Below are 25,760 nucleotides of genomic sequence, written 5' to 3'. Positions count from 1 at the left end.
GATAAATACGACAACAACCATTTTATTTTAGGGCAAATATTCATAGGGTGGATTTCACAAAAGAATATCAGACTTAATTTTGAGTTAAACATGAAAACTTCAAACACTTTATTAGTAATTAATTTTTACTTGTTACAAATTAACCAAAGAAGAAATATTTTTGACGAAATGGCTTCTGGAAAATCAAAATGGGGGTACCCAAAAAGCTGAACTTCTGCATTTTTTATATTTAATTTTGTGGCATGTACCTCTGAATTTACCATTAATTCTTCAATACCGTAATTCTTCTTTCAGTATTATAACATTGTGTCCATATACTCCCCAGAGAAACATTAAAAGTAATAATTTAGGGCTTGTTTTGACCCGCAGAAAAGTGAGGTTATTTTTGACTATTATACAGAAAATTACGTTTTATGGAGGGGAGGAGGGGCTGCATTCCAGGTGGTCGTGCGCAAATATGTCTCATTGCTGAATCATGAACAATGTATTTTTGAAACACACATATATTGAGCTTTCCAAAAATATATAGTTTGTTGTGGTTTCTATGAATTTTGAAAATCATTTGGCTATGCCATTCCTGTCACTTCATCCCTGTTGTCAACAGCGCTCCATCAACATTTTCATTTTGATTACCAGTGTGTCGATTGTACAACTTGTCGCAAATAACTCAAACTGATAAAACGTGCTAGCAAGACAAAGTCAAACACCATACATCTGTAACAAATGAGCTGGCATTTCAATAACTGTAAGGTTAAACAACATTTTGATAGGAAAGAAAACAGCAGACGGTACCACCTACCATGATTGGTTGCACTTGAATTCCGGAAGGAATACAGATTCGAAAGAGAAAGAGAAATCCTATTATTATATTTTTATTTATTAGTCACGGTGTAAAATATAACAAAAATCTGATTTCCTTTTTCTGACAAAGAAATCTGTGATGAAATAAAATTAGCCTGTAATCCATCTTCGTATTATTTTAGGTTTGCTTGAACTGAAGCGCCATCTGGTGACTGAACAATATCTGCACATGTCGCAGGTGAAAGCACAGTTTTAAAACGGTGCGTATACCAAAGTTATTGGCTGATTTCCTTGACCATGTACATTACCAGACTTATTCTCCAACTACCAGTTGATCTAAATGGCTGTCAATTAAAAACAATGTAATTTTAAGCATTATTTCCAGATTGTGCCTGTGTCGTTTTGAGACTGAACAACAACAACGCTTATAGTCATAAATAAAATACACTTGATTTAGCAGTTCCGAATAACGTCTGTGTAGATCCGTCGGGTACGAGCTCTATCAACTGTGTCTTTCTTCTCTGGCTAGTTCTTTCCAGTTCTTCTGGCACATGATTTATACATTTCTGGTTGTTTCTGCGGTGCAATGTACTGTTTGTGGCTACGAACAGCTGATTGAAAAGAAATCTGCTGTAAACATTTATTACCGGTATTCGATATAAGATGTAGTTCGATCAGAGCTGAGACGACGTTCGTTTTCAAATCTCTGTTGTTTAGCAGAGCCCTCAGAGGAGTAAGTTGGCAGAACAAAAGTGCTTGTCATAAGTTGCGAGTTGTTGGCAAAATCAGAAGAGTTTCAGCGCATGATGTGCTCTCCGCTTCACTTTCTACGGTACCTTGGGTATGCTTATTCTGTTCCGTGGCATATATCTGTGGTGATTCCAAGACATCTTGCTTTTTTGCTCAGCACACAACCGCTAGCCTGACTCTTGGTTGAGAAATATTCAGATTCGCCATATTCATGGCCGCTCAACCACAGTCAGAGTGGAGCAAGTTTGTCTCAGTGTTGTGGTATGGGTAGTGGCCCAAATAACCACTTCACCTATCTATAGTTGGTCAAATCCATGTTGTAGCACATCCTCTTCCAATTGCTAAACAAAATTTTGTAATGATAATCCAATACAGTATCGTTTCACATGTTAAATGCTGCCGTGCCATACTTTCATCAGTGATTTGAACACAAGCACCATTTGCCTCATCGTTTGACTGGATCACGTGAAAAGTTGAACTGTACAGTCCAACTCCTGTACTCTATTACTCATAGTTGATTTCATTTTAGATATTGCAAAATTTTTATACTATAAATAACCTAATTCTACAAATTAAATATTGCGCTTCAAAAATAATGCATGAGACTAAGATTATCACTGTTAGAAATGAAAAAGTACAAAAGTCTGCTTTTGGATGCGTTACCAAAATTGTATTCACCCATTTTAAATACATGTCTTGAAAACACAACAGTATCACATGGCCTGAAGGCATTTAACGTGTGAAACAACACTTTATTGGTTTATCATTACAAAATGTTTTGTGGCGAATGGAAGGGTAGATGTTATGGCGCAGATTTAAGCATCTAGAGGTAGGTGGAGTGGTTAGTGGGGCCACTACCCCTGTCACACCGTTGAGACAAACTTGCTCCACTCTGACTCTGGTTGTCTGAATATTTCTCCACCAACAGTCAGTGTACTCGGACTAACAACTGCCAGCGTTATTTTACACCTGAGGAATCACTGGACATGCATGCGCAGTGGTTGTGATGACACACCAGCTTGCTGTCAAAGAGTCAATTTGTTGTCATTTTATCGAGTGTTAAGGATGACCAACAGTCACTTCATATCAGTCAGTGTAAGCTACCCTGAGACCAGAGTTTTGGGTTATAGTGCCAATAGCAGCTCTATCAAGTAAGTCAAATGGCCACTAACCAAATGCAAGCTAATAATGCAGGTGCAAGCTAGATAGCAATAAATTTGAAAGTCTTGTTAGTAAGTGTAATTTAAATATTTTGATATATTATCTTTGTCTTCAAAGCCAGTATCTCAGACAATCCGCGTAGTTGTCATTAGCTCAACTGCCATTATCACTGGCTCTGTCAAACACCACATAGTTACGTCACAGAGATGCGCTTCACAGATGCAGAATTTATCTTGTTTCAGCTTTATGGAACTGGCTGCCATCATATACGGAATAAGAGTAAAATTTTGTGTGTGGTATTAAACTACAGTTAACCAACCAGTGTGTGAAAGTGTTGTGTGAAAGTCATTCAGAACAACTTGTGATTCAGAACTGCACAACTAGAATCTGTTTGATCAGTTACATTACACTGCAGCCTGTGTTTGTCTTCCAGGGACAATGCTGAGGGGTGTTTGTCAGGCGGTGAACCAGGCTCCCCATGTGGCCAGGGTCATCTCCCCTTGTTCTGCCACCTGTGGAAGGGTGGGCATACCTGGAGTAGGTAGTTGTCTCCCTTTGGGTAATGTGGAACAGAGAAGGGTAAGTGTCCAGCTGCAGGCTTGAAATACTTCGACTGCATTTTGCTTGCAGGTTAATACCCCTTTGATCTTCATGACAATTAAAAATTAACAGTGATTCATATTTACATACCCAAACCTATCTTGATTTATTTTGTTTATTTACTTGATTAGATCTTTATGCATTATTCAAGAATGTTTTACTGGTATGACAATGGCCAGAAGAATGATGGGATGAAAGGGAATCCCACAGTGATCTGCAGGTTTCCAACATTTGTTAAACGCCATAAGTGAAAGATTGTCATAAAGTTTACCTTGACAAAAGCCAGTAGCTTGCCTTGGGCACTCCTCCTCTTGCAGGGCGTCGCCAAGAGCGGGTGGGTGGGGGTTGTGTCGTCAGGTGCAAAAGATCCCGCTTTTAAAAATCAATTTGATTTTTGGGTCGTGTAATATTTCGTAAATTTGACTGTGAAGCATTGTCACTAAATGTAAAAATAATGGCAACAAAAACGTTAAATGAATACAACTACATGTAAATATCAGTAACATGTATCCCCCAGTAACATGTATCCCCCAGTTACAACCGATAGCCTAAATAAATAACTAATGATAGGCCATTTCATGATAAACATTTCTCCCACTCCCAAAACTATTGGAGTGATCTCCCTTTTAATTTGCCGGTTCATATATTTAATTTGAAAGGGAAGTCATGTTTCCACAACATAGGCGACATACAACCAAAACGCACTAGGGTGGTGGACAAATAGGATTTTTTTCCAGAAATACGTTGGATGTTAATTAGTCAGGACAACTGCAAGAGTAACATATTCACAGAATTATACACTGAGCTGGTGAAGCAACAGGGCAGTAGGCTTATGTGGTTTATTAGAATTCGGGGTTGTGATGCTTGCTCTCTGTTATTCATAATTCACTCCGTTCAAACTCTTGTGTGTAAGGACGAGTTGTTTTATTCACCACAAGACCATGTGACATATCTTCAGAGTATAAATAGCCTTCGGAAAGAAGTAAAGACCCAGTCAGATTTTGATGAATTTTACTTTGGGCAGGAAATGGAAAAAGCTGGCAACTCTGATGAATTGTCTTGCGGTAATGTTCCCTTGCGTTCCTTTGCTTTCCTTTGCGTTCCCTTGCGTTCCTTTGCGTTCCTTTGCGTTCCTTGAGCCCTTGCACACAGCTTCACTTGGTCCATGACATAATCAAAGTTGTGTCAAATGGGCATAAAAGGTATAAAGACAACGCGTACTTTACGAGCAACGTTTCGGAAACGCTCGAAGGCAATGAGCAGTACAGAATATTGACGCAGCACTTCCATCCACAGTCGCGTCATGAATTTCAAATCACTAAACAGCACGGGTGTAACACAAGGCACAAACTTGAGTATTTGGACACCAGCTTTCATTGCAGTCCATTCGCAGAAACATTCACGAAGAATTCGTGGAATTCCTAGACTTGCACAGAAAACAGGGAAACAATAGTGAAATCAATCTTATAATTCTACGGAAAAGTGGGTTTGGATACTAGAGAATTCTGGGGTCAAGGCTACTGTATGTCGAGTCAGATAAAAGGCATCGCAGGATTGATTTTGCGTCATGCCCCTATTAAAAATTACATACACTCAAATGGCGCCTGTCACATTAGTTTATCTCTAGCGTCTTGTTGCTCAGATAATGGCAACCAGCATGTGCGAGCATCCATGAAAGACAACCATTTTCATTAATTATTCTCCCAACCGAAAAAGCCTGTTAGAAATGGTATCTAAGAAAAGGGTGGAACATTTGGGTAGTCGGAAGGTGATTGTTGGGTTGTGCGAGACCCATTGGCCAGAGTATGATAAGTCTTACATAGCTCATGAGCACTTTTGTCTTCCTCTTCCTTTCGTAGTGGAGTGCTTTGAAATTATAAAGGGAACCCCCAAATATAGACGAATTTGAAAAGGTGTTCACCGTAGGATTGGACAGTCACATTAAAGTCGAGGCTACCACTTAATTTTAGAGTCAATTACAGACTTTGGTTTCATTGCTGACTTGGTCTGTTTGTGTTCCTGGCTGCATCAGGCCCCCAGTCCCACTCATCACCTTCCGGGGAAAAGGGTACCCCTGCATTAGTGAAACTAAAGTCAGCTTGAAGGCAGTGAGACAAGACTTTGTCACTCAGTTTCACAGTATTTACGCTCAAGGTGTGAGACTTGCCGACAAAGTTTTTGTAACGCGTTCAATGTGCCGCATTTCCAAACGTCAGTCGAAACGGGAAAATCAACTCATTGTTAACCCAAGAGAGTAGCACAATTGTTACACCTCACCATACCTTTATTTTGTTATGATGGCATCAAAAACGCACACATTTAAAGAATCTATTGAGATGTATGCAGATGATCTGCCAAACCCTGAACTTCTCTGCTGGAAAACCAGTTGAAGCCTGATTGGAAAACAGTATCAACCTAATTCGCTTGCAGAATTAAGTCAACTTGGTGACAACAGCCAGTTTCCAAATGTTTTGGTCCTCCTGCAGATAGCCTGCAACTTTAGGTGTCACTTCTGCAGAATGCGAGCACTCTTTATCAACAGTGCAGCAACTTCGGACGTATTTGTGAGATTGCACGAATTCAAAAAGTCCATTACCTAGAAGTATGCAACTTCCCGGTAGCTAGTCTCCACGGCACTTTACACTTTTCTTCGGTCTTTAACACATTATTTGCCGTATCTTCGCAGCCATGTATTTTTCTTTATTTCTGTTGCGCCACAAACGTTTGAGAAACGGCAGATGCCTGATGGGTTCCAAATGCAGTTGTGTTGAAATAAACTTTGAAAAATTATGACGGTGAAAAGTTTTGTAAAATGACAACAATATCTGTGATAGTAATTGGTTTATAGTTACTTGGAAATATAAAAATAGCCAATGGATTCTTAACTGCCTAGCAACAATGATCAGAGAAATCGTACTTTTCAAATATGCAGTTTCAGTTTCCAGGTGTGGCCAGTTCTTGTAGGAGCTATTTACAGTTAGATTTCCCATGATTCAGTTCACAATTTCCACCCCAGAGGTTGGCATATTTCTCCACCAGGTGGCGCGAGCTTCTACAGATACTGTTACATGTGTACTGTGCCGTGGACACTGGCTATAGCGAAGTTGCATACTTCTTGGTAACGGACTTCTGCTGGCGCTTATAAATATTCATTACAGTCGCAAAGTCGATCACCGCAAGGCATTTGACATTCTCTTGCACCTTCACTCGTGCAAAATTATTTGAATAAAATTGTGGCAAAAGTGTAAGAGCTTGCGAATCCTGGCCGTCAAACCGTAAACCGGAGATTGCAGTCCTGAGCATTTAGTTTGTACATAGCAACATTTTAATTTTTTTTTTTAAATTCTGGATAGAAATGTAGTTTTTTTGTTCTGCATACAAATGTATATACCACTCTTAAATAAGGATAACATTTCGTGTCTCTTTTGGTAACGTGATGCGACTGTTTGGATGAACTCAATTTATATCTCTCATAGCACAAAAACCCGTGTTGATGATTTTCGAATTATTTATCCTTTATGTTATGATCTTAATATACATCTTTTCAGGTGACAAACTCAGGTGACACCAAAACTCAGGTGACACCAAAACTCAGGTGACACCAAAACTCAGGTGACACCAATACAATGAGTACCTTGATTTAATTTGGTAACAAAATTGCGGCAAAACGACCCCCCTCTTCATAAACCCTGGTGACACCCACAAAACTGCCTTTTGTCACAAAGGATTAAGTGAAAGCTTGTTGAGGATGTCCTTTATAAACAACAGTTATGTAAATAAATAAAGTAAATTTATTTAGAGTGTGACATGTTTATTAAAACACCAGCAGAATAGATCACCAAAATGTATTGCTTTTCGTTTGCAGAACACGATTGTGGTGAAGAGGATGTACCCGCCTCGTCTGCCGAAGCAGGGACACAGACCACGGGTGCGGAGCATGCAGAAGATTCTACAGATGGTGGACGTAGAGCATGCACATCCCAAGCCAGATATCCAGTGCATACTCACAGATGATGTGGAAGGTAAGATATGGGGAAACAAATAACATCCCAAGTCAGGTATCCAGTGTATACTCACAGACGATGTGGAGGGTAAGATATGGGGAAACAAATAACATCCCAAGCCAGATATCCAGTGTATACTCACAGACGATGTGGAGGGTAAGATATGGGGAGACAAATAACATCCCAAGTCAGATATCCAGTGTATACTCACAGACGATGTGGAGGGTAAGATATGGGGAGACAAATAACATCCCAAGTCAGATATCGAGTGTATACTCACAGCTGATGTGGAGGGTAAGAAATGGGGAAACAAATAACATCCCAAGTCAGATATCCAGTGTATACTCACAGATGGTGTGGAGGGTAAGAAATGGGGAAACAAATAACATCCCAAGTCAGATATCCAGTGTATACTCACAGATGATGTGGGGGGTAAGAAATGGGGAAACAAATAACATCCCAAGTCAGATATCCAGTGTATACTCACAGATGATGTGGTGGGTAAGATATGGGGAGAAATAACATCCCAAGTCAGATATCCAGTGTATACTCACAGACGATGTGGAGGGTAAGATATGGGGAAACAAATAACATCCCAAGTCAGATATCCAGTGTATACTCACAGATGATGTGGTGGGTAAGATATGGGGAGAAATAACATCCCAAGTCAGGTATCCAGTGTATACTCACAGATGGTGTGGAGGGTAAGAAATGGGGAAACAAATAACATCCCAAGTCAGATATCCAGTGTATACTCACAGATGATGTGGGGGGTAAGAAATGGGGAAACAAATAACATCCCAAGTCAGATATCCAGTGTATACTCACAGATGATGTGGTGGGTAAGATATGGGGAGAAATAACATCCCAAGTCAGGTATCCAGTGTATACTCACAGATGATGTGTAGGGTAAGGAATGGGGAGATAAATAACATCCCAAGTCAGGCATCCAGTGTATACTCACAGACGATGTGGAAGGTAAGAAATGGGGAAACAAATAACATCCCAAGCCAGATATCCAGTGTATACTCACAGATGATGTGGGGGGTAAATGGAGAGATAAATGACATCCCAAGCCAGATTTCCAGTGTATACTCACAGATGATGTGGAAGATAAGAAACGGGGAAACAAATAACATCCCAAGTCAGATATCCAGTGTATACTCACAGATGATGTGGAGGGTAAGATATGGGGAGACAAATAACATCCCAAGTCAGACATCCAGTGTATACTCACAGACGATGTGGAGGGTAAGATATGGGGAGACAAATAACATCCCAAGTCAGATATCCAGTGTATACTCACAGATGATGTGGAGGGTAAGATATGGGGAGACAAATAACATCCCAAGTCAGGCATCCAGTGTATACTCACAGACAATGTGGAGGGTAAGATATGGGGAGATAAATAACATCCCAAGTCAGATATCGAGTGTATACTCACAGCTGATGTGGAGGGTAAGAAATGGGGAAACAAATAACATCCCAAGTCAGATATCCAGTGTATACTCACAGATGATGTGTAGGGTAAGAAATGGGGAGACAAATAACATCCCAAGTCAGGCATCCAGTGTATACTCACAGACAATGTGGAGGGTAAGATATGGGGAGACAAATAACATCCCAAGTCAGATATCCAGTGTATACTCACAGATGATGTGGAAGGTAAGAAATGGGGAAACAAATAACATCCCAAGTCAGATATCCAGTGTATACTCACAGATGATGTGGAGGGTAAGAAATGGGGAGACAAATAACATCCCAAGTCTTTTATCCAGTGTATACTCACAGACAATGTGGAGGGTAAGATATGGGGAGATAAATAACATCCCAAGTCAGATATCCAGTGTACACTCACAGATGATGTGGAAGGTAAGATATGGGGAAACAAATAACATCCCAAGTCAGATATCCAGTGTATACTCACAGATGATGTGGAAGATAAGAAACGGGGAAACAAATAACATCCCAAGTCAGATATCCAGTGTATACTCACAGATAATGTGGAGGGTAAGATATGGGGAGACAAATAACATCCCAAGTCAGATATCCAGTGTATACTCACAGATGATGTGGAAGGTAAGAAATGGGGAAACAAATAACATCCCAAGTCAGATATCCAGTGTATACTCACAGATGATGTGGAAGGTAAGATATGGGGAAACAAATAACGTCCCAAGTCTTTTATCCAGTGTATACTCACAGATGATGTGGAAGGTAAGAAATGGGGAAACAAATAACATCCCAAGTCAGATATCCTGTGTATACTCACAGATGATGTGGGGGGTAAGATATGGGGAGACAAATAACATCCCAAGTCAGATATCCAGTGTATACTCACAGATGATGTGGAAGGTAAGAAATGGGGAAACAAATAACATCCCAAGTCAGATATCCAGTGTATACTCACAGATAATGTGGAGGGTAAGATATGGGGAGACAAATAACATCCCAAGTCAGATATCCAGTGTATACTCACAGATGATGTGGAAGGTAAGAAATGGGGAAACAAATAACATCCCAAGTCAGATATCCAGTGTATACTCACAGATGATGTGGAAGGTAAGAAATGGGGAAACAAATAACATCCCAAGTCAGATATCCAGTGTATACTCACAGATAATGTGGAGGGTAAGATATGGGGAGACAAATAACATCCCAAGTCAGATATCCAGTGTATACTCACAGATGATGTGGAAGGTAAGAAATGGGGAAACAAATAACATCCCAAGTCAGACATCCTGTGTATACTCACAGATGATGTGGGGGGTAAGGTATGGGGAGACAAATAACATCCCAAGTCAGATATCGAGTGTATACTCACAGCTGATGTGGAAGGTAAGGAATGGGGAGATAAATAACATGACAGCAATCTGTGACCATCCGCAGATTGTATTAAGCAATAAATTCTTGAATATGTCCTTCCACAACAATCAGATAAATAAATTTCAATGGCTATTCTAGTATTCAACATGCGTGATGTTTTATTCCTCAGGTGTAGGTAACCGTGGTGATCTTCTATATGTGAAAAGGCGGTTGTTTAGAAACTACCTGTACCCGGCGGGCTTTGCGAAGTACGCCTCTCCTGAGAACATCGCTGAATGGAAGCAGCTCCGACAGGTGAGCTCTCTGATTGGATAAAATCAGGGCAATTATACACCAGTCAAAAACCTCCGTAAATTTATGTCTGCTCGTAAGCCCCCTGTGGGCTCTGCACCCGGTGAGTAAGATCGAGGTACTTTTTTGTCATGATTTTGAGTCACACATGTAAAGCTATGCAGGTAAATTTCTGTTCATTTGTAGGACAAAAATTTAAATGAAAATTTTATCTTATCACACTGTAGGAAAAGAGAAACCAGGAAAAAGAATAATCCATTTGTTTGCAAGGCTGCAGAAGAGCTTACTCATACTTGATAAGTGAATGGAAAATAGATATGAAAGTTCCTTTTGTGATACCCTCGCGTAACGTTCAGCATGAAGGGGATAGTGCAACGACTGGGTGACCTGTATCAGTATAATGGCTTGGGCAGGGCAGCTTACTTGCCTTCGGTAAGGCATCTCGGTGAAGCAGCACTAGATAAAAGAGCGGGGAAATCCGACCTGCAGCAAGGAGGCATATCACATGCAGTCTAAGGATTCTTTCGTCTTCAAATGACTGAAGAATTGTTAAGTACGACGTGAAACCCCAAGCACTTACTCACTCTCTCTCTCCTATTGAGATACCACACATAGCATTAACTTTAATATTATCCTTAACTGTGCTTTACTTTTTGAGCACAGTGCTTGCATTACTTTTTGAGCACAGTGTTTGCATTACTTTTTGAGCACAGTGTTTGCATTACTTTTTGAGCACAGTGTTTGCATTACTTTTTGAGCACAGTGCTTGCATTACTTTTTGAGCACAGTGTTTGCATTATTTTTTGAGACATCACCCTTAACATTTACTTTATTATTCACCTCTTTAATATTCCTGTCACTGTTACTGAACACAGATGCTTGGAATGAGATATGAGCTCCTGCCTAGATCTGAGATCGGTTTCATTCTTCCCAGCTTAGCTATCAGAAATACAGATCTGTACTCTGCCATTCACTAACCTGAAACTTGTTCCTTCCATGTATGCTGTCCTCAACATGTCAAAGCTGTACGCTACGAAAACTTATTTCCTGTAATCCTTCAGTAATTCTTACCTCAAGTTACCTAGTTATTCATGAACAGTAACGTCACAGTTAACACAAATGTATCTGTTACATCGGCAGCAAGCCAAACTTTACTAACCGCCATTTTCAACATGAGTCAGCTGCACTCGGCATCTTCCAGCAGAAGATAAACTCATGGAATGATTTGATTGAAACCAATGAGATCTACACGATCCAAAGGGGTGATTGACAAATTGTTTGGGAGTCTTAACTTTGATCGGTGTTGTTTATAATGAACAAAAAATTTTCTTAATTTTGTGAAGAGCAGCCTAGCAACCAAGTCACACGATTTAAAATGGCAGCTTGCGAAGTTCTGATGCTGTCGGAGTAGGTGCGTTGGTTACATTTGTGTTATTTGCGATGTTATGGCCTTTATTAATGAGATATGAATTCAGAATTACTTTAAGATCATTGGACATTGTTTTTTGTGGCGTACAGCGTTGGCACTTTGAAACAGCGCAGATGGCAGGACTGTTCCAGATTGGTGAATGTAACGGTTCAGAGCCGTTAATGTGGAAGCCAAGCTGGGAACATGGCCAACCGATCTTAGAGCTAGCTCTCGCCATACTCTGTTTATTAATTTATTTGATTGGTGTTGTACGCCGTACGCAAGAATATTTCACTTATACTACGGCGGCCAGCATTATAGTTGGAGGAAACCCACTACCATCTGCAGGTTGCTGGCAGACCTCCCCACATACAGCGCAATATTTTGTGCAGTGAGGCTAAAAAGATGAAGCATTCATTGTATCGTTTGATCTTGTTTTTTCGAGATCTAATGAATCAAATACAATTCAAATTTTAAGTCATAGCGAACAAAGTAGCCCTTTGTAAAGTTATGGTTGCTGTATCACTGAAGGTAGAAGGGTCAATCCTATCTTAGGATAGTCATAAAGGGGATGCTTGGGTCTGGGGTTCAATCTGAAGTCATGCAGGCTTCCTCTCCGGCCGTAAGTGGGAAGGTCTGTCAGCAACCTGCGGATGGTAGTGGGTTTCCCCCGGGCTGTGCCCGGTTTCCACCCACCATAATGCTGGCCGCCGTCGTATCAGTGAAATATTCTTGAGTACAGCGTAAAACACGAATCAAATAAATAAATAAATCAATCTGAAGTTGACATTGTTAACATTGGCTTTAATCTAGATGGAAAAGTCTTAAATAAGAGACTGAAAGGATAACACGGCTGTGCAGGGTATCGTTTGAAGCATTCAATCATATTTATTTATTTAATTGGCGTTTTATGCTGTACCAAAGAATATTTCAGCATTATGGTATGAGGAAACTTGGCAGAGCCTGGGAAAAAAACCCCACAACCATCAGCAAGTTTTTGGTATACTTTCCCACATATAATCGGAGATAAAGCCAGCATGAGCTAGACTTGAACCCACGTTGGTGAGAGGCTGTGCTAAGTATCCTCTAGGTGAGATTTTCTTCTTTTAACATGAGGAAGGGGACTGATGAAATCTCTTCTAACTGTATGTGTACATTGCCATGGTGGTGCTGTATTTCTCTTTCACAGGAGAGTGGTGAAGAAAGGGAGACTGCTGTTGAGAGTGTCTATGCCAAGATGGTGAGTTTAACTTCTTTTTCTGTAGTATATTTACACATACAGTACAGCTCAGACTAAAAGTCAATTGTTTATCACTCGTATAATGCTCCGAGATATTAAATAATGCTCCACTGGCGCATGACAAACTCTCTACTGGGCTGTGTTGGAGAGCTGCTGAGGCGTGCAGGATTATCGTCGGAAGGTGTGAATATAGCTCCGTCTACCGACATGTGCCTAGTCTAGCTTGCCAGTGAAGGTGCAGTCCCTATTTTTCAGCTATTTGAGCATATACTAGTTGGAAAATTTATCTTTCAATATACACGTATAACCTACCTCTGCAAAACAAAATCAGTTCATTAACTTGATTAAGGGAGTAAATATGCAATCAAAGTCTCCAATTGGGGTAGATGGTCGACACATCTAATTTTGGTATACATTTATAGTATGCCATATAGAACCATGCAACAGATATTTTATAGTAAATTTCACAAACTATAGTAAAAACTTCACAAACCAGTGCGACTTTCTTGTCAATAAAGCATGTGCAATAACAAGCATTTCCCAGCCAGGACCTCGCCCCAACACAGGCATACAGCACTCTTGTGTGGCCATGTCTCTGCATGTTCTTTCACGCTCATGTCTTACCATTTGTCGTGTTTGTATAAAGGTAACATCAAAATAACATCCTGTTTTCATATCACTGCAAGGATTGTGTAAGCACAAATTTACCGAGTGGAAGGAATTCCATGATGGCATTTTATAGTCACAGAGTCAGAAAAGAAAAGGTACACTGTGTCTGGTAAACCAAAAATTTGAATAAAGTGTATAGGTGCAATTGGGAAATTTGCACCGGATTACTTTTTCTGTGAGACAAGCCTTTCAATCCAGATTTTTTCAATCCTTCATCCGTTTGTTATGTGGGTGCTTTTTCCTACATGGTTTCGTACAAACTACAAATTCTACCAGTGTTTAGCCACACGTATGTGATCGGTCACAGTGGGACGGATCACTGACTCTGCAGGTGACTGTCTGTCTACAGGCCCTCTACAAACTCTTGACTTTTAGCCTGAGCTGTACTGTACATTGTGTGCATCTCCACAACGTTTTCCTCCCCCCCCCCCCCAAAAAAGTACGTCTAAATGTAAATTTGTGACTGACAAACATGACTAAGGGTAATTTTTTTTGTTACCCTTCGGCGAACTTTGGCCAAGGGGCATTGTCTTAGTTATATCTCCGTTTTCACTACTTTGGCTGTGGATTTGTGTCCAGAGGGTTGTGTACACCCACCTGTCACAAAAGTGAGAGTTGTAACATGAAATATTCTCCAATACGGCATTGAACACTAATCAAATCAATAAAACGATAAGCAGTTTTATGTATAGTCTGCCTGGATTTTGCATGATATGAGTGAAAGTTTAGTATTTTTGTTTCCCACTCCGAACTGTTTCCATTGTCATTATCTCTGTCCCCAGACCGCCAAGAAGCTGTTTGGGATGTTTTTACCAGTACCTATGAGTGGTGACAATCCATGGATACTCAACAAAACTCATGTCAAAGTGGCCTTCAGGAGAATGGTGAGTGATGAGTATGGGTGTCAGGAGAAAAGTGAGTGATGAGTATGGGTGTTAGGAAAATGGTGAGTAATGAGTATGGGTGTCTGGAAAATGCTAAGTGATGAGTATGGGTGTCAGGAGAATGGTGAGTGGTGAGTATGAGTATTGGGAGAATGGTGAGTGATGAGTATGGGTGTCAGGAAAATATTGAGTGATGAGTATGGATTTCTGAAGAATGGTGAGTGATGAGTGGGTGTCAGGAGAATTGTGAGTAATGAGTATGGGTGTCAGTAGAATGGTAAGTGACGGGTATGGGTGTCAGGAGAATGGTGAGTAATGAGTATGGGTGTCTAAAAATGCTAAGTGATGAGTATGGGTGTCAGGAGAATGCTAAGTGATGAGTATGGGTGTCAGGAGAATGGTGAGTAATGAGTATGGGTGTCAGGAAAATATTGAGTGATGAGTGTCGGCCTCAGGAGAATTGGAAAATGCTAAGTTATGAGTGTGGGTGTCATGAGAATGGTGAGTGATGAGTATGGGTGTCATTAGAATGGTGAGTGATGAGTATGGGTGTCATGAGAATGGTGAGTAATGAGTATGGGTGTCAGGAGAATGGCGAGTGATGCATATGAGTGTCAGGAGAATGGTGAGTGAAGAGTATGGGTGTCAGGAGAATGGTGAGTGATGAGTATGGGTGTCAGGAGAATGGTGAGTGAAGAATATGGGTGTCAGGAGAATGGTGAGTGAAGAATATGGGTGTCAGGAGAATGGTGAGTGATGAGATAACAGAAGAGTGATCTGATTTTTAGTTTGATCTTTTGCACTTCTAGCTCAGGTCATATCCCAAGGGTCAGCGTCCAATGACGGGGAAAACAATGTTAATAAAGTACTTGTAAGGAGTGGTGTCTTTAGAAGTACTGCATGTATTGAGCTGAGATTCTGCACACTTGTGCAGCACAAGAACACGAGAATGATCTTCCACCGTTGATGCCCTGTGTGCATATTAAATACTTGGATGAAGTTTTACATGCATATAAAGCACAATGGCAAAAGGGGGATGTTCCATCTGTGTGCATATTAATTCCTGTAAGTTACCAAATTTTGTGATTTCTGTACTTTTTGTATCAAGCTGAAGTTTTACATTCCTGTGTGTCCTATAGGCAAGCTCTTTGGCAGCCTCTCTAGTTTATTGAAGGAAATCCTGATGCTTCACCTGTCTTTTGTTTCCAAGTTCTGGTAATACATAACTGTTATCTGTTGACAGTATGTGGAGTTGACAGAGGACTGTATAGAATTACCAGACGAGGAAATAACAGAACCAAGAGACTTGGAAATTAAAGTCACGGTAAGCTTATTCATGTATCTGTGGTCATCGGCAGGAAATACAAACCTGCCTGAATGCAAGGGTTGTTCATCAGCCTGTGTAGTTATCATTTGCTGTGTTATTGGTACTGTGATGAATCAGCAGCCATTGATGCATTCAGTAAGGCTTACATGAAGGATAGATGTTGGAGATCATCCTTCCACCACCTTTGTGCCTTCCACCAGTATAGCACGAGCTTGATGCGTTGCTGAAAACATGTTTGAGATTTATTCAGCTCCCTTGTATTTCCAGTCTTCCAAATCTAGGCAATTTTCCAATTCATTTTTTTGTTTGTTCCAGATCTAGACAACTTCACACAGCTTTTTTTCTTTTCCAAATCCAATTAATTCACAATTTGTTTTCCTTGGTTTAAAATCTGGACAAATTCGAAGTGCTGCATTCTCCGTTTCAGATTAACGGCACTCTGACTGTTCCTGTCAAGGCCAGAATTTACCACATCTTCAAGGACCAGTCTAAAAATGTTCCCCCGGATTTACCTCCCTTGTTCACATATGTAGATGCGCTTCCATCATGATGACCGATCCCCCAGAGTTACCTCCCTTGTTTACATGTGAGGGTGAGTGCCCATCATGACAACAGAGATACAGAGATGGGGAAGGAGATACTGTAACAGTGTGTCTGTGCCAAGATTTACAGGGGTGCAGGGGGGAGGAACGTAACATGACCCTCCTCTACCTCCACACTTGTACCATAACCAGCGTCCTATCAAGATGAAGAATAAGCAGACAGGCATAAAGTGGTCAGGCTTTGAGATATGTGGTGCTAAGGTGAAGACTAGAGAGTAATAAACAGATAGCAGGACGAGCTGTTCCATTTTGATGAGAGAATAGCAGAATTAACGTGTGATGCTTACAGGAACAGTGGCTGGGGACAACACCTGAGGTATAGCACCTGTGGGAAGACTTCTCTAGGAATATACACCTGAGGTAGAACACCTGTTTGAAGACTTCTCTATGAATATACACCTTAAGGATAACACCCCTGGGAAGATTTCTCTAGAAATATACACGGGAGGTATAACACCTGTGAGAAGACTTCTCTAGGAATGTACACCTGAGGTATAGCACCTGTGGGAAGACTTCTCGAGGAATATACACCTGAGGTAAAACACCTGTGGGAAGACTTCTCTAGGAATATACACCTGAGGTAAAACACCTGTGGAAAGACTTCTCAGGGAATATACACCTGAGGTATAACACATGTAGGAAAACTTCTCTAGGAATATACACCTTTCAGAGAAATTTCCATCTCTCAGAATTTGGTGTGATTCACTTTTTGTTCCAGTATGATCTGTTTTTAGTAAAGAATATAAAATTTTGCAAATCGGTTGAACTGAGTTTTCTTTGCCTGTAGCATTTAACACCTATACCATGTCAGTGCCTAATAACAGCTTAAAGAGGCGATACCAGAGAGTTAGGGAGGAAAAAAAGTCCATCCTCACTTATCAAATCAAATTTTCTGCATTTACCAAGAAAATCCGAAGGTCTCAACCTTTTCGCATATGAAAGAGCAACTTTCAGTGCTAGCTATGACACATCCTTAATTTGATTTTGGAGACAAAACTACATTGGTTGGATTGGCCAATTTCAGGGACTTCTCAAAAAAAACAATTTTATCAGTCTACAAAGAATAAACACCTTGCAAACATGCAAAAAGGCTGAGGAATTACAGTAGCTCCAGTCATTGCCATTCTGTAAGTATTATACTCGTAAGTGTACTTGGTGTTTAAAGGATTCCTAAGTTTGAAAAAGTTTACTACAACCTGCTTTATAAATTGCCATAGATTTTTTTGTACTGATTGTGAACAGTAACACATGCACAGATGAAGCTGGTATTTTGTGAAAGCTATTTATTCGGGCTGTGCTAAAATGTTAGAAAAAATTTAAATTGATTTCCGCTGATTGATATTTTGCCAAAACTCTTTAAGGTAAAGTTGATATCACATGAAGTACTGCATGTATTGAGCTGAGGTTTTGCATAAATGTAACACACTATGACACACACATAAGGGAGTTGTTCCATTGCTGTTGATCTGTGTGTATATTACCAGTAATTTACAGTAAGCACTGCACAGTTTCTTTGTGTATATTACCAGTAATTTACAGTAACCATCGCACAGTTTCTGTGTGTATATTACCAGTAATTTACAGTAAGCACTGCACAGTTTCTTTGTGTATATTACCAGTAATTTACAGTAACCATCGCACAGTTTCTGTGTGTATATTACCAGTAATTTACAGTAAGCACTGCAGTTTCTTTGTGTATATTACCAGTAATTTACAGTAACCATCGCAGTTTCTGTGTGTATATTACCAGTTATTTACAGTAAGCACTGCACAGCTTCTGTGTGTATATTACCAGTAATTGCACTAACCACCGCAGTTTCTGTGTGTATATTACCAGTAATTACACTAACCGATGCAGTTTCTGTGTGTATATTACCAGTAATTACACTAACCGATGCAGTTTCTGTGTGTATATTACCAGTAATTACACTAACCACCGCAGTTTCTGTGTGTATATTACCAGTAATTTACAGTAAGCACTGCACAGCTTGTGTGTGTATATTACCAGTAATTACACTAACCACCGCCGTTTCTGTGTGTATATTACAAGTAAATACACTAACCACCGCACAGTTTCAGGTACTGGAGAAACCTCAGGAGGTGAAACTAAAGCCTTGACCTCAATACTCAAAGACCGACCGGCCCCGATAGCTCGGTAGAGCGTCTGCTTTGGGGCAGTAGATCCAAGGTGAGTCCTGGGTTGGGTCACACCTAACATCGTACAAAAGGAAGTTGTAACTTCCTGGCTTGGCACTGAGCATTAGCATTCGGAAGTGCAACTGCTGGTTGGCCCGTATCAGTATAATGGATCGAGTGGGGCGGCTTACTTGCCTTTGGTGAGTGGTCTCAGTGAAGCAGCGAAAGAGCTGTTGGACTGCGTCCAGCAACAAGGAGTCGTTCAAAAGGACCCCTTTGTCACATGACTGAAAAATTCCTAAGTGCGACGTCACACCCTAAGCACGCGCTTGCTCACTCAATGGTCAGAGACAAAATTACAGTTAGCAACCTTCCAGTGCAATAAATATCCAACTGCTGGAAAGTGATGGATTTAAACCAGGAGAGACAATTTAACACTGGTGTTTAAGGATGTACACAAGAACATTTCATGATGATGAAGACGACCAGCGTTCTAGTAGGAGTGAGGTGCGCGAGTGCTTGGGGGTTTAACGTCGTACTTCACAATTTTTCAGTCATATGACAACGGAGGAGTCCTTAGAGTGCGTGCAATGAACCTCCTTGTTGCAGGATGGATTTCCACTTCTTTTATCTAGTGCTGCTTCACTGAGAAGAGTTACCGAAGGCAAGTAAGCCGCCCCACCCGAACCCTTACACTGATACAGGTCAACCAGTCGTTGCTCTATCCCCTTAATGCTGAACGCCGAGAGGTAGTTACAACCTCATCCTTCAAGGTTTAAGGTGCAACCAGACCCAGGATTGACCCTGGATGTACCGTCCTTAGCGCGGATGCTCTACCAACTGAGCTATCAGGGCCGAACGTTACAGCAGGAGGAAACCAGGCAGAGCACCCAGGCGAAACACGTTTTTCCGCAGGTTCCTTGAAATTTAAAAGAAATAAATGTTTTAAGAATTATATGTTATATCTCCCAGACAGATTACTGTAACCGTGGTAACAGGACTCCAGACAACTACACTAATATTCTGCTGTCTTAATCGCTTTTATTCGGAAGAATCAACAATTTTTCCTCCTAAAGAGAAAAAAAAAATGTTCTCATGCATTTCTTTGATTGCAGAAAAATAGTTATAAACAATTTGTTTTTTTCTGACTACTATGTCTATATATATACACATATATATATATATAGTATTTTATTATACCTGTACAATGTATGACCATGATCAAATTAGAATGGATCAATTCTATTGGTTAAGAGCTGTCACATGATCAACGACGTCTCAACAACTGGGTTATCTGTACATTGTTTTGAAGCAACTGGGTACACAGTTTTCACCCGCGACATAACACGCAACGCGCAAATGAAACTAACAAGCAAACCATTTATACAATATGGCAGCCATAACAATATGCAATAAATTGGGTAGAAAAAAACAAAACAAAAACAATGGGAAAACAATGACAATCATTAAGGTGTACTAATACACTAGTTTGTTTTGTGTTTTTTCACAGATTTGAGTTTATTCTTAAATGTTAATTGTAAACATCGGGTGGAGGTGGAAGTGGGGGGTGGTCAGTGTTTTGAAAAGGTTCAGTGAGACACAAAACTTGACCTTTATAAGAGTCCAGACTCAATCTCTCTTCTGCAAAAAGCTATCCAAGCAGAGGCAGCAGCATCTTACATGCAGAAAGCAGATTAGTCAATACTGGCCACCAGATGGTGCACCACACAATTTCATTTACATTTCACAAGCCTTTTTTTTTTTTTTCTTCTTTGTCCACCAATCAAAATAGATCTTCAATCAATTTCACAACTGCAATCAGAAATGTGGCAGGTGAAAGAACTGCAAGAAATGTTACATTTCTAACTCACTAAAACAGGGCAGTGTTTATATCAAATACAAGTAAATCACTGAATAAAGTGTAAAGCAGAGCAAAAGTAATAGGACTTCATAATAATTGAACCAAACCCTACGTAAATTCAAATTTGTAGCAAGCAAAGAAATTAACAGTTTCGTGTTGTGAAATTGTGAACTCCGAACATTCACTTGGAAATGGAATTCTGATTCAAGACTAAATATTCATCAAATCTCAATAACTCCAAAATTTTCCTTCAGTTTCAAAACAGAAAAATTTACACGTCAATCTGACACATCATCTATCATCAAATTAAGCACTGAACTTTTAATCATGTGAAACAACATCAACTGTGCAGGTTTCAAGGTCAGATGAAATCCAATCCACCTCAGTTTTTAGACAACGCTTTCACCACCCCAACCACCCCCAACTCTCCAAGAAACACAGCTTGCATGTCATACCATCACGTACACATAGCTAATCAGCCATGTTGGTACTGGTTTAGCAGATTGGCTCCAATATGGCAGACAAATTATTTCATGTAAAAAGAATCCAAAGACCAGGGGCCCATCCTACAAAATGAATGACCTGAGCCAAACTTTAAAACTTCAATATATTGTGTAATTTACTGCCCAAAAACTTCATATTGTGAACAGATATCTTTAAACATGAAACACATTAGGTGTTTTAACTTCTAATAGAAATCAAACTTTACATTTTGCCTTAAATCCAAACTAGCTTTGTGGAATGCGCCCCTGCGCCCTTAGGGCATATGATAAACACTATTCTGTAGCACTTCACAACATTAACTACTGTACCAAGGTACAATTGCGCGCCCACAAAAAGTCAGTTCGGGTGTATCTACATGTTCTCTAGTTATCACACAGAAGAGAATGAGACTGAATATGTAAATAAAAAAATAAAAAAAAAAATAGAAAAAAAAAAAACAACAAAAACACTGTTCTCCTAACTTTTGACCTATCCACCATCCCTTTCACAAAAATCTGCTTCAGTTTTTGTTTTTGGACAATTTTAACTTGCCATTGTCAACTGTGAACACACCTGAACACATTTACTGCGTAAAACATTTTCAACGTCTCGCATCTTGGAACCCCGATCTAGTGGTTGGGTTCCAGTAAAAATCACAGTACCTAAGACATTTACTTTTGGGGTAAAGCTATACCCTCCGTTAACACGACGACATCCTTGATTGATTTTATCAGAGAAAAACTCATCTCAAAACTCATGACGACCATAAGAACATTTGGCCAAGAAGAACTTCATATGTGTGAATGCTGCATGACTTACTCACTGAATCTGCAATATCCGGGATTATTCAATTCATTTTTTTTCGTTTTTAAAACACACGTGTAGTGAGTCACACATAACTCCAGCAAAAAAAAGAAAATGATGAATTTACGCAAAGTGCAGTGATTTGGCTGACAGTAATAATTCCAATGTTTGACCACCAATATAAACGTACATACACCATAAAATATAAACAAATGATTCCAAAAATAATACACCTTTTTTGGTATGCGGAAAAAACCCTCCCTAAAAACTAAGTCCTTAGCTAAAGGCCAGACCCCTGTAACAAGGTGCCCTGCCCCGGAATAGCTTAGGGCTGGATCCTTGTTGCTATGCCAGACCCCTGTAGCTAATGGCTGTACCCCTGTTGCTAAAGACAGACCCTTGTTGCTAAGGCCAGACCCTTGTAGCTAAAGGCTGGGCCTTTGTTGCTCTGGGTCATTGGTATGATGAAGAAAAACATGAAAAAAAAAAAAGACAAGATGAATGACTCAGACAAAGCCACCTAAATTTATGTAGTTTTCAGATATTTCACTGCCTTAATAACGCTGGCTATAGCAAAAGTAAAACTGTTTACAATAATTAGCAAGTAAAAACTATATGCAGCAGCACACAGTTAAATGTCTTAGGAGAAAGGTCTTGTTACTATGGCAACAGTGTACAAATCCAAATTTCACTGATTACATAACCTCCTAAAGAGCTCAGGGTGAAAAAAAAAAAAAAAAAAAAAAAAAAAACCTTCTAATAACAAGCCATGGGGAGAAAAAAAATGTTTTTTATAAAAATACTCTACATGTTCTGTATACTGTACAACAACAACAACAACAGATTTATACACTGCATGTGTAAATACATGTACGAATGCAAAGGCTAACTGTGGTTGTCTCCTTCCAAAACTTACCATACTATTAATAGCTAAACCCCGTTAGCAGTTGTATGTATTAGTGAGTTTGGTTGAAGTTTTCTACCTGGAGGAGTGCAGCGAATTACCAAAAGTCATAATCCGACATAACAAAGGGGAGGCAGCATATTTTTAATCGCATCTGGTGGCGCTAGTGTGAAGCAGGACTTCGAGCCACTGTGACGTCAAAAATGGATTGTAGCGCAACGTCTACACCGTTACAATGTATCAGTGTCTAGTGCAACATCGCACTGTCTTTAAGGTGACGTCGTCATGATGAGCTAGGAAAGGAACATTTGATGTCAGTAAAATAATGTCAATAAAATGACGTCAAGGTCCCATTACATTTCACGTGACAGTGAAGAGTTACCTGCTCTTGAAGTAACTCTTCCACACCAAGAGCAATATGCTCGAGTCTTGTATATTCTATGTGAAATTTGCACAAAAGAAAGTGAATTCTACTTCGGAACAGTAGCGTCTATCGCCATGGAAACAGTGTATACATAGCAATCCTTGAATTCCAGGTCAATATCAAGCAATGTTGTGATGGGTCTTCACTATGAATATGATGTTAAAACAAACCAGAAAAAACTGTTGAGCAGACATGTGACTGATTGGTTGATTGTTTAAAAAATCTGCCCCAGTCAGAGTAGAGAGGTATTATACTAGGGTATTTTCTGTTTGGTCGATTCCTAAGATCTGCTGCGGAGGAGAAAGTTGTGTAAGTTGTATGCAGCGATAAGAGTTCAATACCCCTCAAAAACTCTGACAGAATCAGCTTTTTTTGCCGACTGAATTTAATTCTGCAAGGAATCTTCATGATTTCACGTCATCCTAAAGCAGAGAGCAAAACAAGTCACATTGCTCAGATGCCTCATCACACGCAACATACATACACAAAAATGAAATATTTTCTTCCTGTTACCGGTACAAACCTAAAATAATAATGATTTTGCTCTGTACAGGTTTTATAGAAATATGTACACGTTCAAAGCCCACTGGGACTTCAATGTCCAGAACAACAAGAACAGCTTCTGGTACATCAACTACAATGGCTTAAAACTTTTCCGGCCCCTTTTTCAGACTGACTGTATCAAGCTGATCTAGTAATCTATTCTTGGTTTAATCTTGTATGTCAGAAAGCCCAGCCCAATTTGACCTGTGATATCTATCACACACATGGAGTATGCCTTCACAGAAATTTTTTAATGTACACGTGTTTTTGACACACAGACCGACACACTTGGTCAATGGCACCCCTGTTACTAGACTCAATTGTTGTCAAATCTGTATGCTAGCTGACACCCCTGTTACTAGACTCAATTGTTGTCAAATCTGTATGCTAGCTGACATCTATGTCCTTTTCAGTTAAAATACTCAACCGTTGTGGTATCTTGTCCGTTACAATACTCAACCATTGTGGTATCTTGTCTTACAATACCAGTACTCAGTTGTTGTTCATTTTGTGCGTTACCATACTCAACTGCTGGGCTGCTCGTCTGTTACCATACTCAATTGTTGGGCTGCTTGTCTGTTACCATACTCAACTGTTGCACTGCTTGTCCATTACCATACTCAACTGTTGGGTTGCTTATCTGTTACCATACTCAACTGTTGGGTTGCTTATCTGTTACCATACTCAACTGTTGCGCTGCTTGTCCGTTACCTTAGCATTTGGCGCATTGGCTGTGAAACATACGTGTACTCAACCACAGAGCAAGTTACACCAAAAAAATATAATTCAATGTCAGACTGGTTGAGCTAACAGTATAAACGGTGTCCATTCATATTTAGTATCAAGCTGCTAAGCATACTCAGGCGATTTGCAGCTCCATAAGTGTCCAACAAAGTGTCCATTACAGTGTCAGCTTGTGGAGCTCAGTGTGGCATAGGCATTCCATGTCCCAGTCCATACATGTTATAATATTACATACACTGTAAGAAAACCACTGTAAAACGAGCGTGCAAAATTTACAGATGAAAAAAAAAATTTAAAAAAAAAAAAAAATCAAAATAAAGTAAAAGCAGAACATGTTCATATCAACAATGCCTTATTGCTGGATTTCATTCCCAAGGTCCTACAAATGGTTCACCTAACCCTATATGTACCATAAAACGGTTTTCGATTTTTACATAAAAAAAACCTTTCTGAAAGATAAACAATTAACAGCACTATATATATATACACATATATATGTGTATATATACATATATATATATGTAAGTATATATCAATGAATATATATGTATGTATGTATAATCTAAGACAAATGTTTGTACATGCCCCCTTCTGACATAGGCACTGTGATTGGCTGGGGCGGTACGGCCAACAAATTCCCTGACACTGCCTCTGATTGGCCGAGGTGGAGCCTTGCAACACGTTTTCTGATTGGATGAATATAAAGTGCAGCCCATAGTGATAAAATGCATTTTTTATGTTTTTCTTTTTTTCTCCTGTATATATCTTCTTCAATATACAGTCCTCCTTTTTGTTTTGCGTATAAAAAAAAAATGCCACAGGCTATTTAGTGCACCAAACCTAACCATATTTCGTGAACAATGCGTAACCATGGGAGCAATATCTACTCCCTTGTGTGCACCAGTCCAGCAGTGCCTCATGAGCTTTCTGTTCCTTCAATGGAGAAGAGTTCTTTATGCAAGGCAGGGAATTCCATGTCTGGCTCTGTCTGTTTGAACTTGTTTAGCACAGACACGTGCTGTAAGCTCAGACCCCGCATGATGGGGATTTGGTGCAGCACCTTAGTTACCAGCTCCTCGTTACCAGGGTGATTCAAGCCGATCTCCATTTTTAATGATGACGTTATTTTATCTCGTAATTTCTGAATGTCAACAACCTCCTTCAACCCTGGCCGATCTGTTAACAAAATCATACAAGCAAATTCAGCTAAGTGATATCCCCAAGCTATATACGCAAAATTTCACACCCCTAGTTCTTAGAGTCACAAAATGAATCGGCAAGCACAATTTTCTAAAAAA

General features: G+C 39.8%; 2 protein-coding genes across 4 annotated transcripts in view; one reads left to right on the top strand and one right to left on the bottom strand.

Moving 5' to 3' along the window:
- Nucleotides 1–1,004: 1,004 nt before the first annotated feature.
- On the top strand, nucleotides 1,005–17,319 carry LOC135462956 (large ribosomal subunit protein bL9m-like). Its single transcript, XM_064740278.1, has 8 exons — nucleotides 1,005–1,061; nucleotides 3,146–3,291; nucleotides 7,178–7,334; nucleotides 10,312–10,436; nucleotides 13,031–13,081; nucleotides 14,533–14,634; nucleotides 15,878–15,958; nucleotides 16,389–17,319. The coding sequence occupies exons 2-8, from the start codon at nucleotides 3,151–3,153 to the stop codon at nucleotides 16,509–16,511; spliced, it is 780 nt and encodes a 259-aa protein (XP_064596348.1). The 5' UTR covers nucleotides 1,005–1,061; nucleotides 3,146–3,150; the 3' UTR covers nucleotides 16,512–17,319.
- Nucleotides 17,320–25,015: 7,696 nt separating this feature from the next.
- The window catches only part of LOC135462740 (probable nuclear hormone receptor HR3), a 58,791-nt gene continuing 58,046 nt past the window's right edge, over nucleotides 25,016–25,760 (bottom strand). For all 3 annotated transcript variants that reach the window (XM_064739971.1, XM_064739972.1, XM_064739973.1), the window contains one exon: nucleotides 25,016–25,638. In XM_064739971.1, the coding sequence (XP_064596041.1) occupies nucleotides 25,379–25,638 (260 nt within the window). In that variant the 3' untranslated portion in view covers nucleotides 25,016–25,378. The remainder of the gene's footprint in view (nucleotides 25,639–25,760) is intronic.

This window comes from Liolophura sinensis, chromosome 2 (genome assembly GCF_032854445.1).
Source record: "Liolophura sinensis isolate JHLJ2023 chromosome 2, CUHK_Ljap_v2, whole genome shotgun sequence".
Classification (NCBI taxonomy): domain Eukaryota; kingdom Metazoa; phylum Mollusca; class Polyplacophora; order Chitonida; family Chitonidae; genus Liolophura; species Liolophura sinensis.
The sequence above is the reverse complement of the archived record's forward strand: the minus strand, read 5'-3'. Positions and strand labels throughout refer to the sequence as shown.

Excerpts from the sequence above, each read along its gene's own strand:
- LOC135462956 (XM_064740278.1), top strand. The coding sequence starts at position 3,151 with ATGCTGAGGGGTGTTTGTCAGGCGGTGAACCAGGCTCCCCATGTGGCC. Across the intron at positions 3,292-7,177 it reads GTAATGTGGAACAGAGAAGG|AACACGATTGTGGTGAAGAG; the intron begins GTAAGTGTCCAG and ends TTTCGTTTGCAG. Across the intron at positions 14,635-15,877 it reads AAGTGGCCTTCAGGAGAATG|TATGTGGAGTTGACAGAGGA; the intron begins GTGAGTGATGAG and ends ATCTGTTGACAG.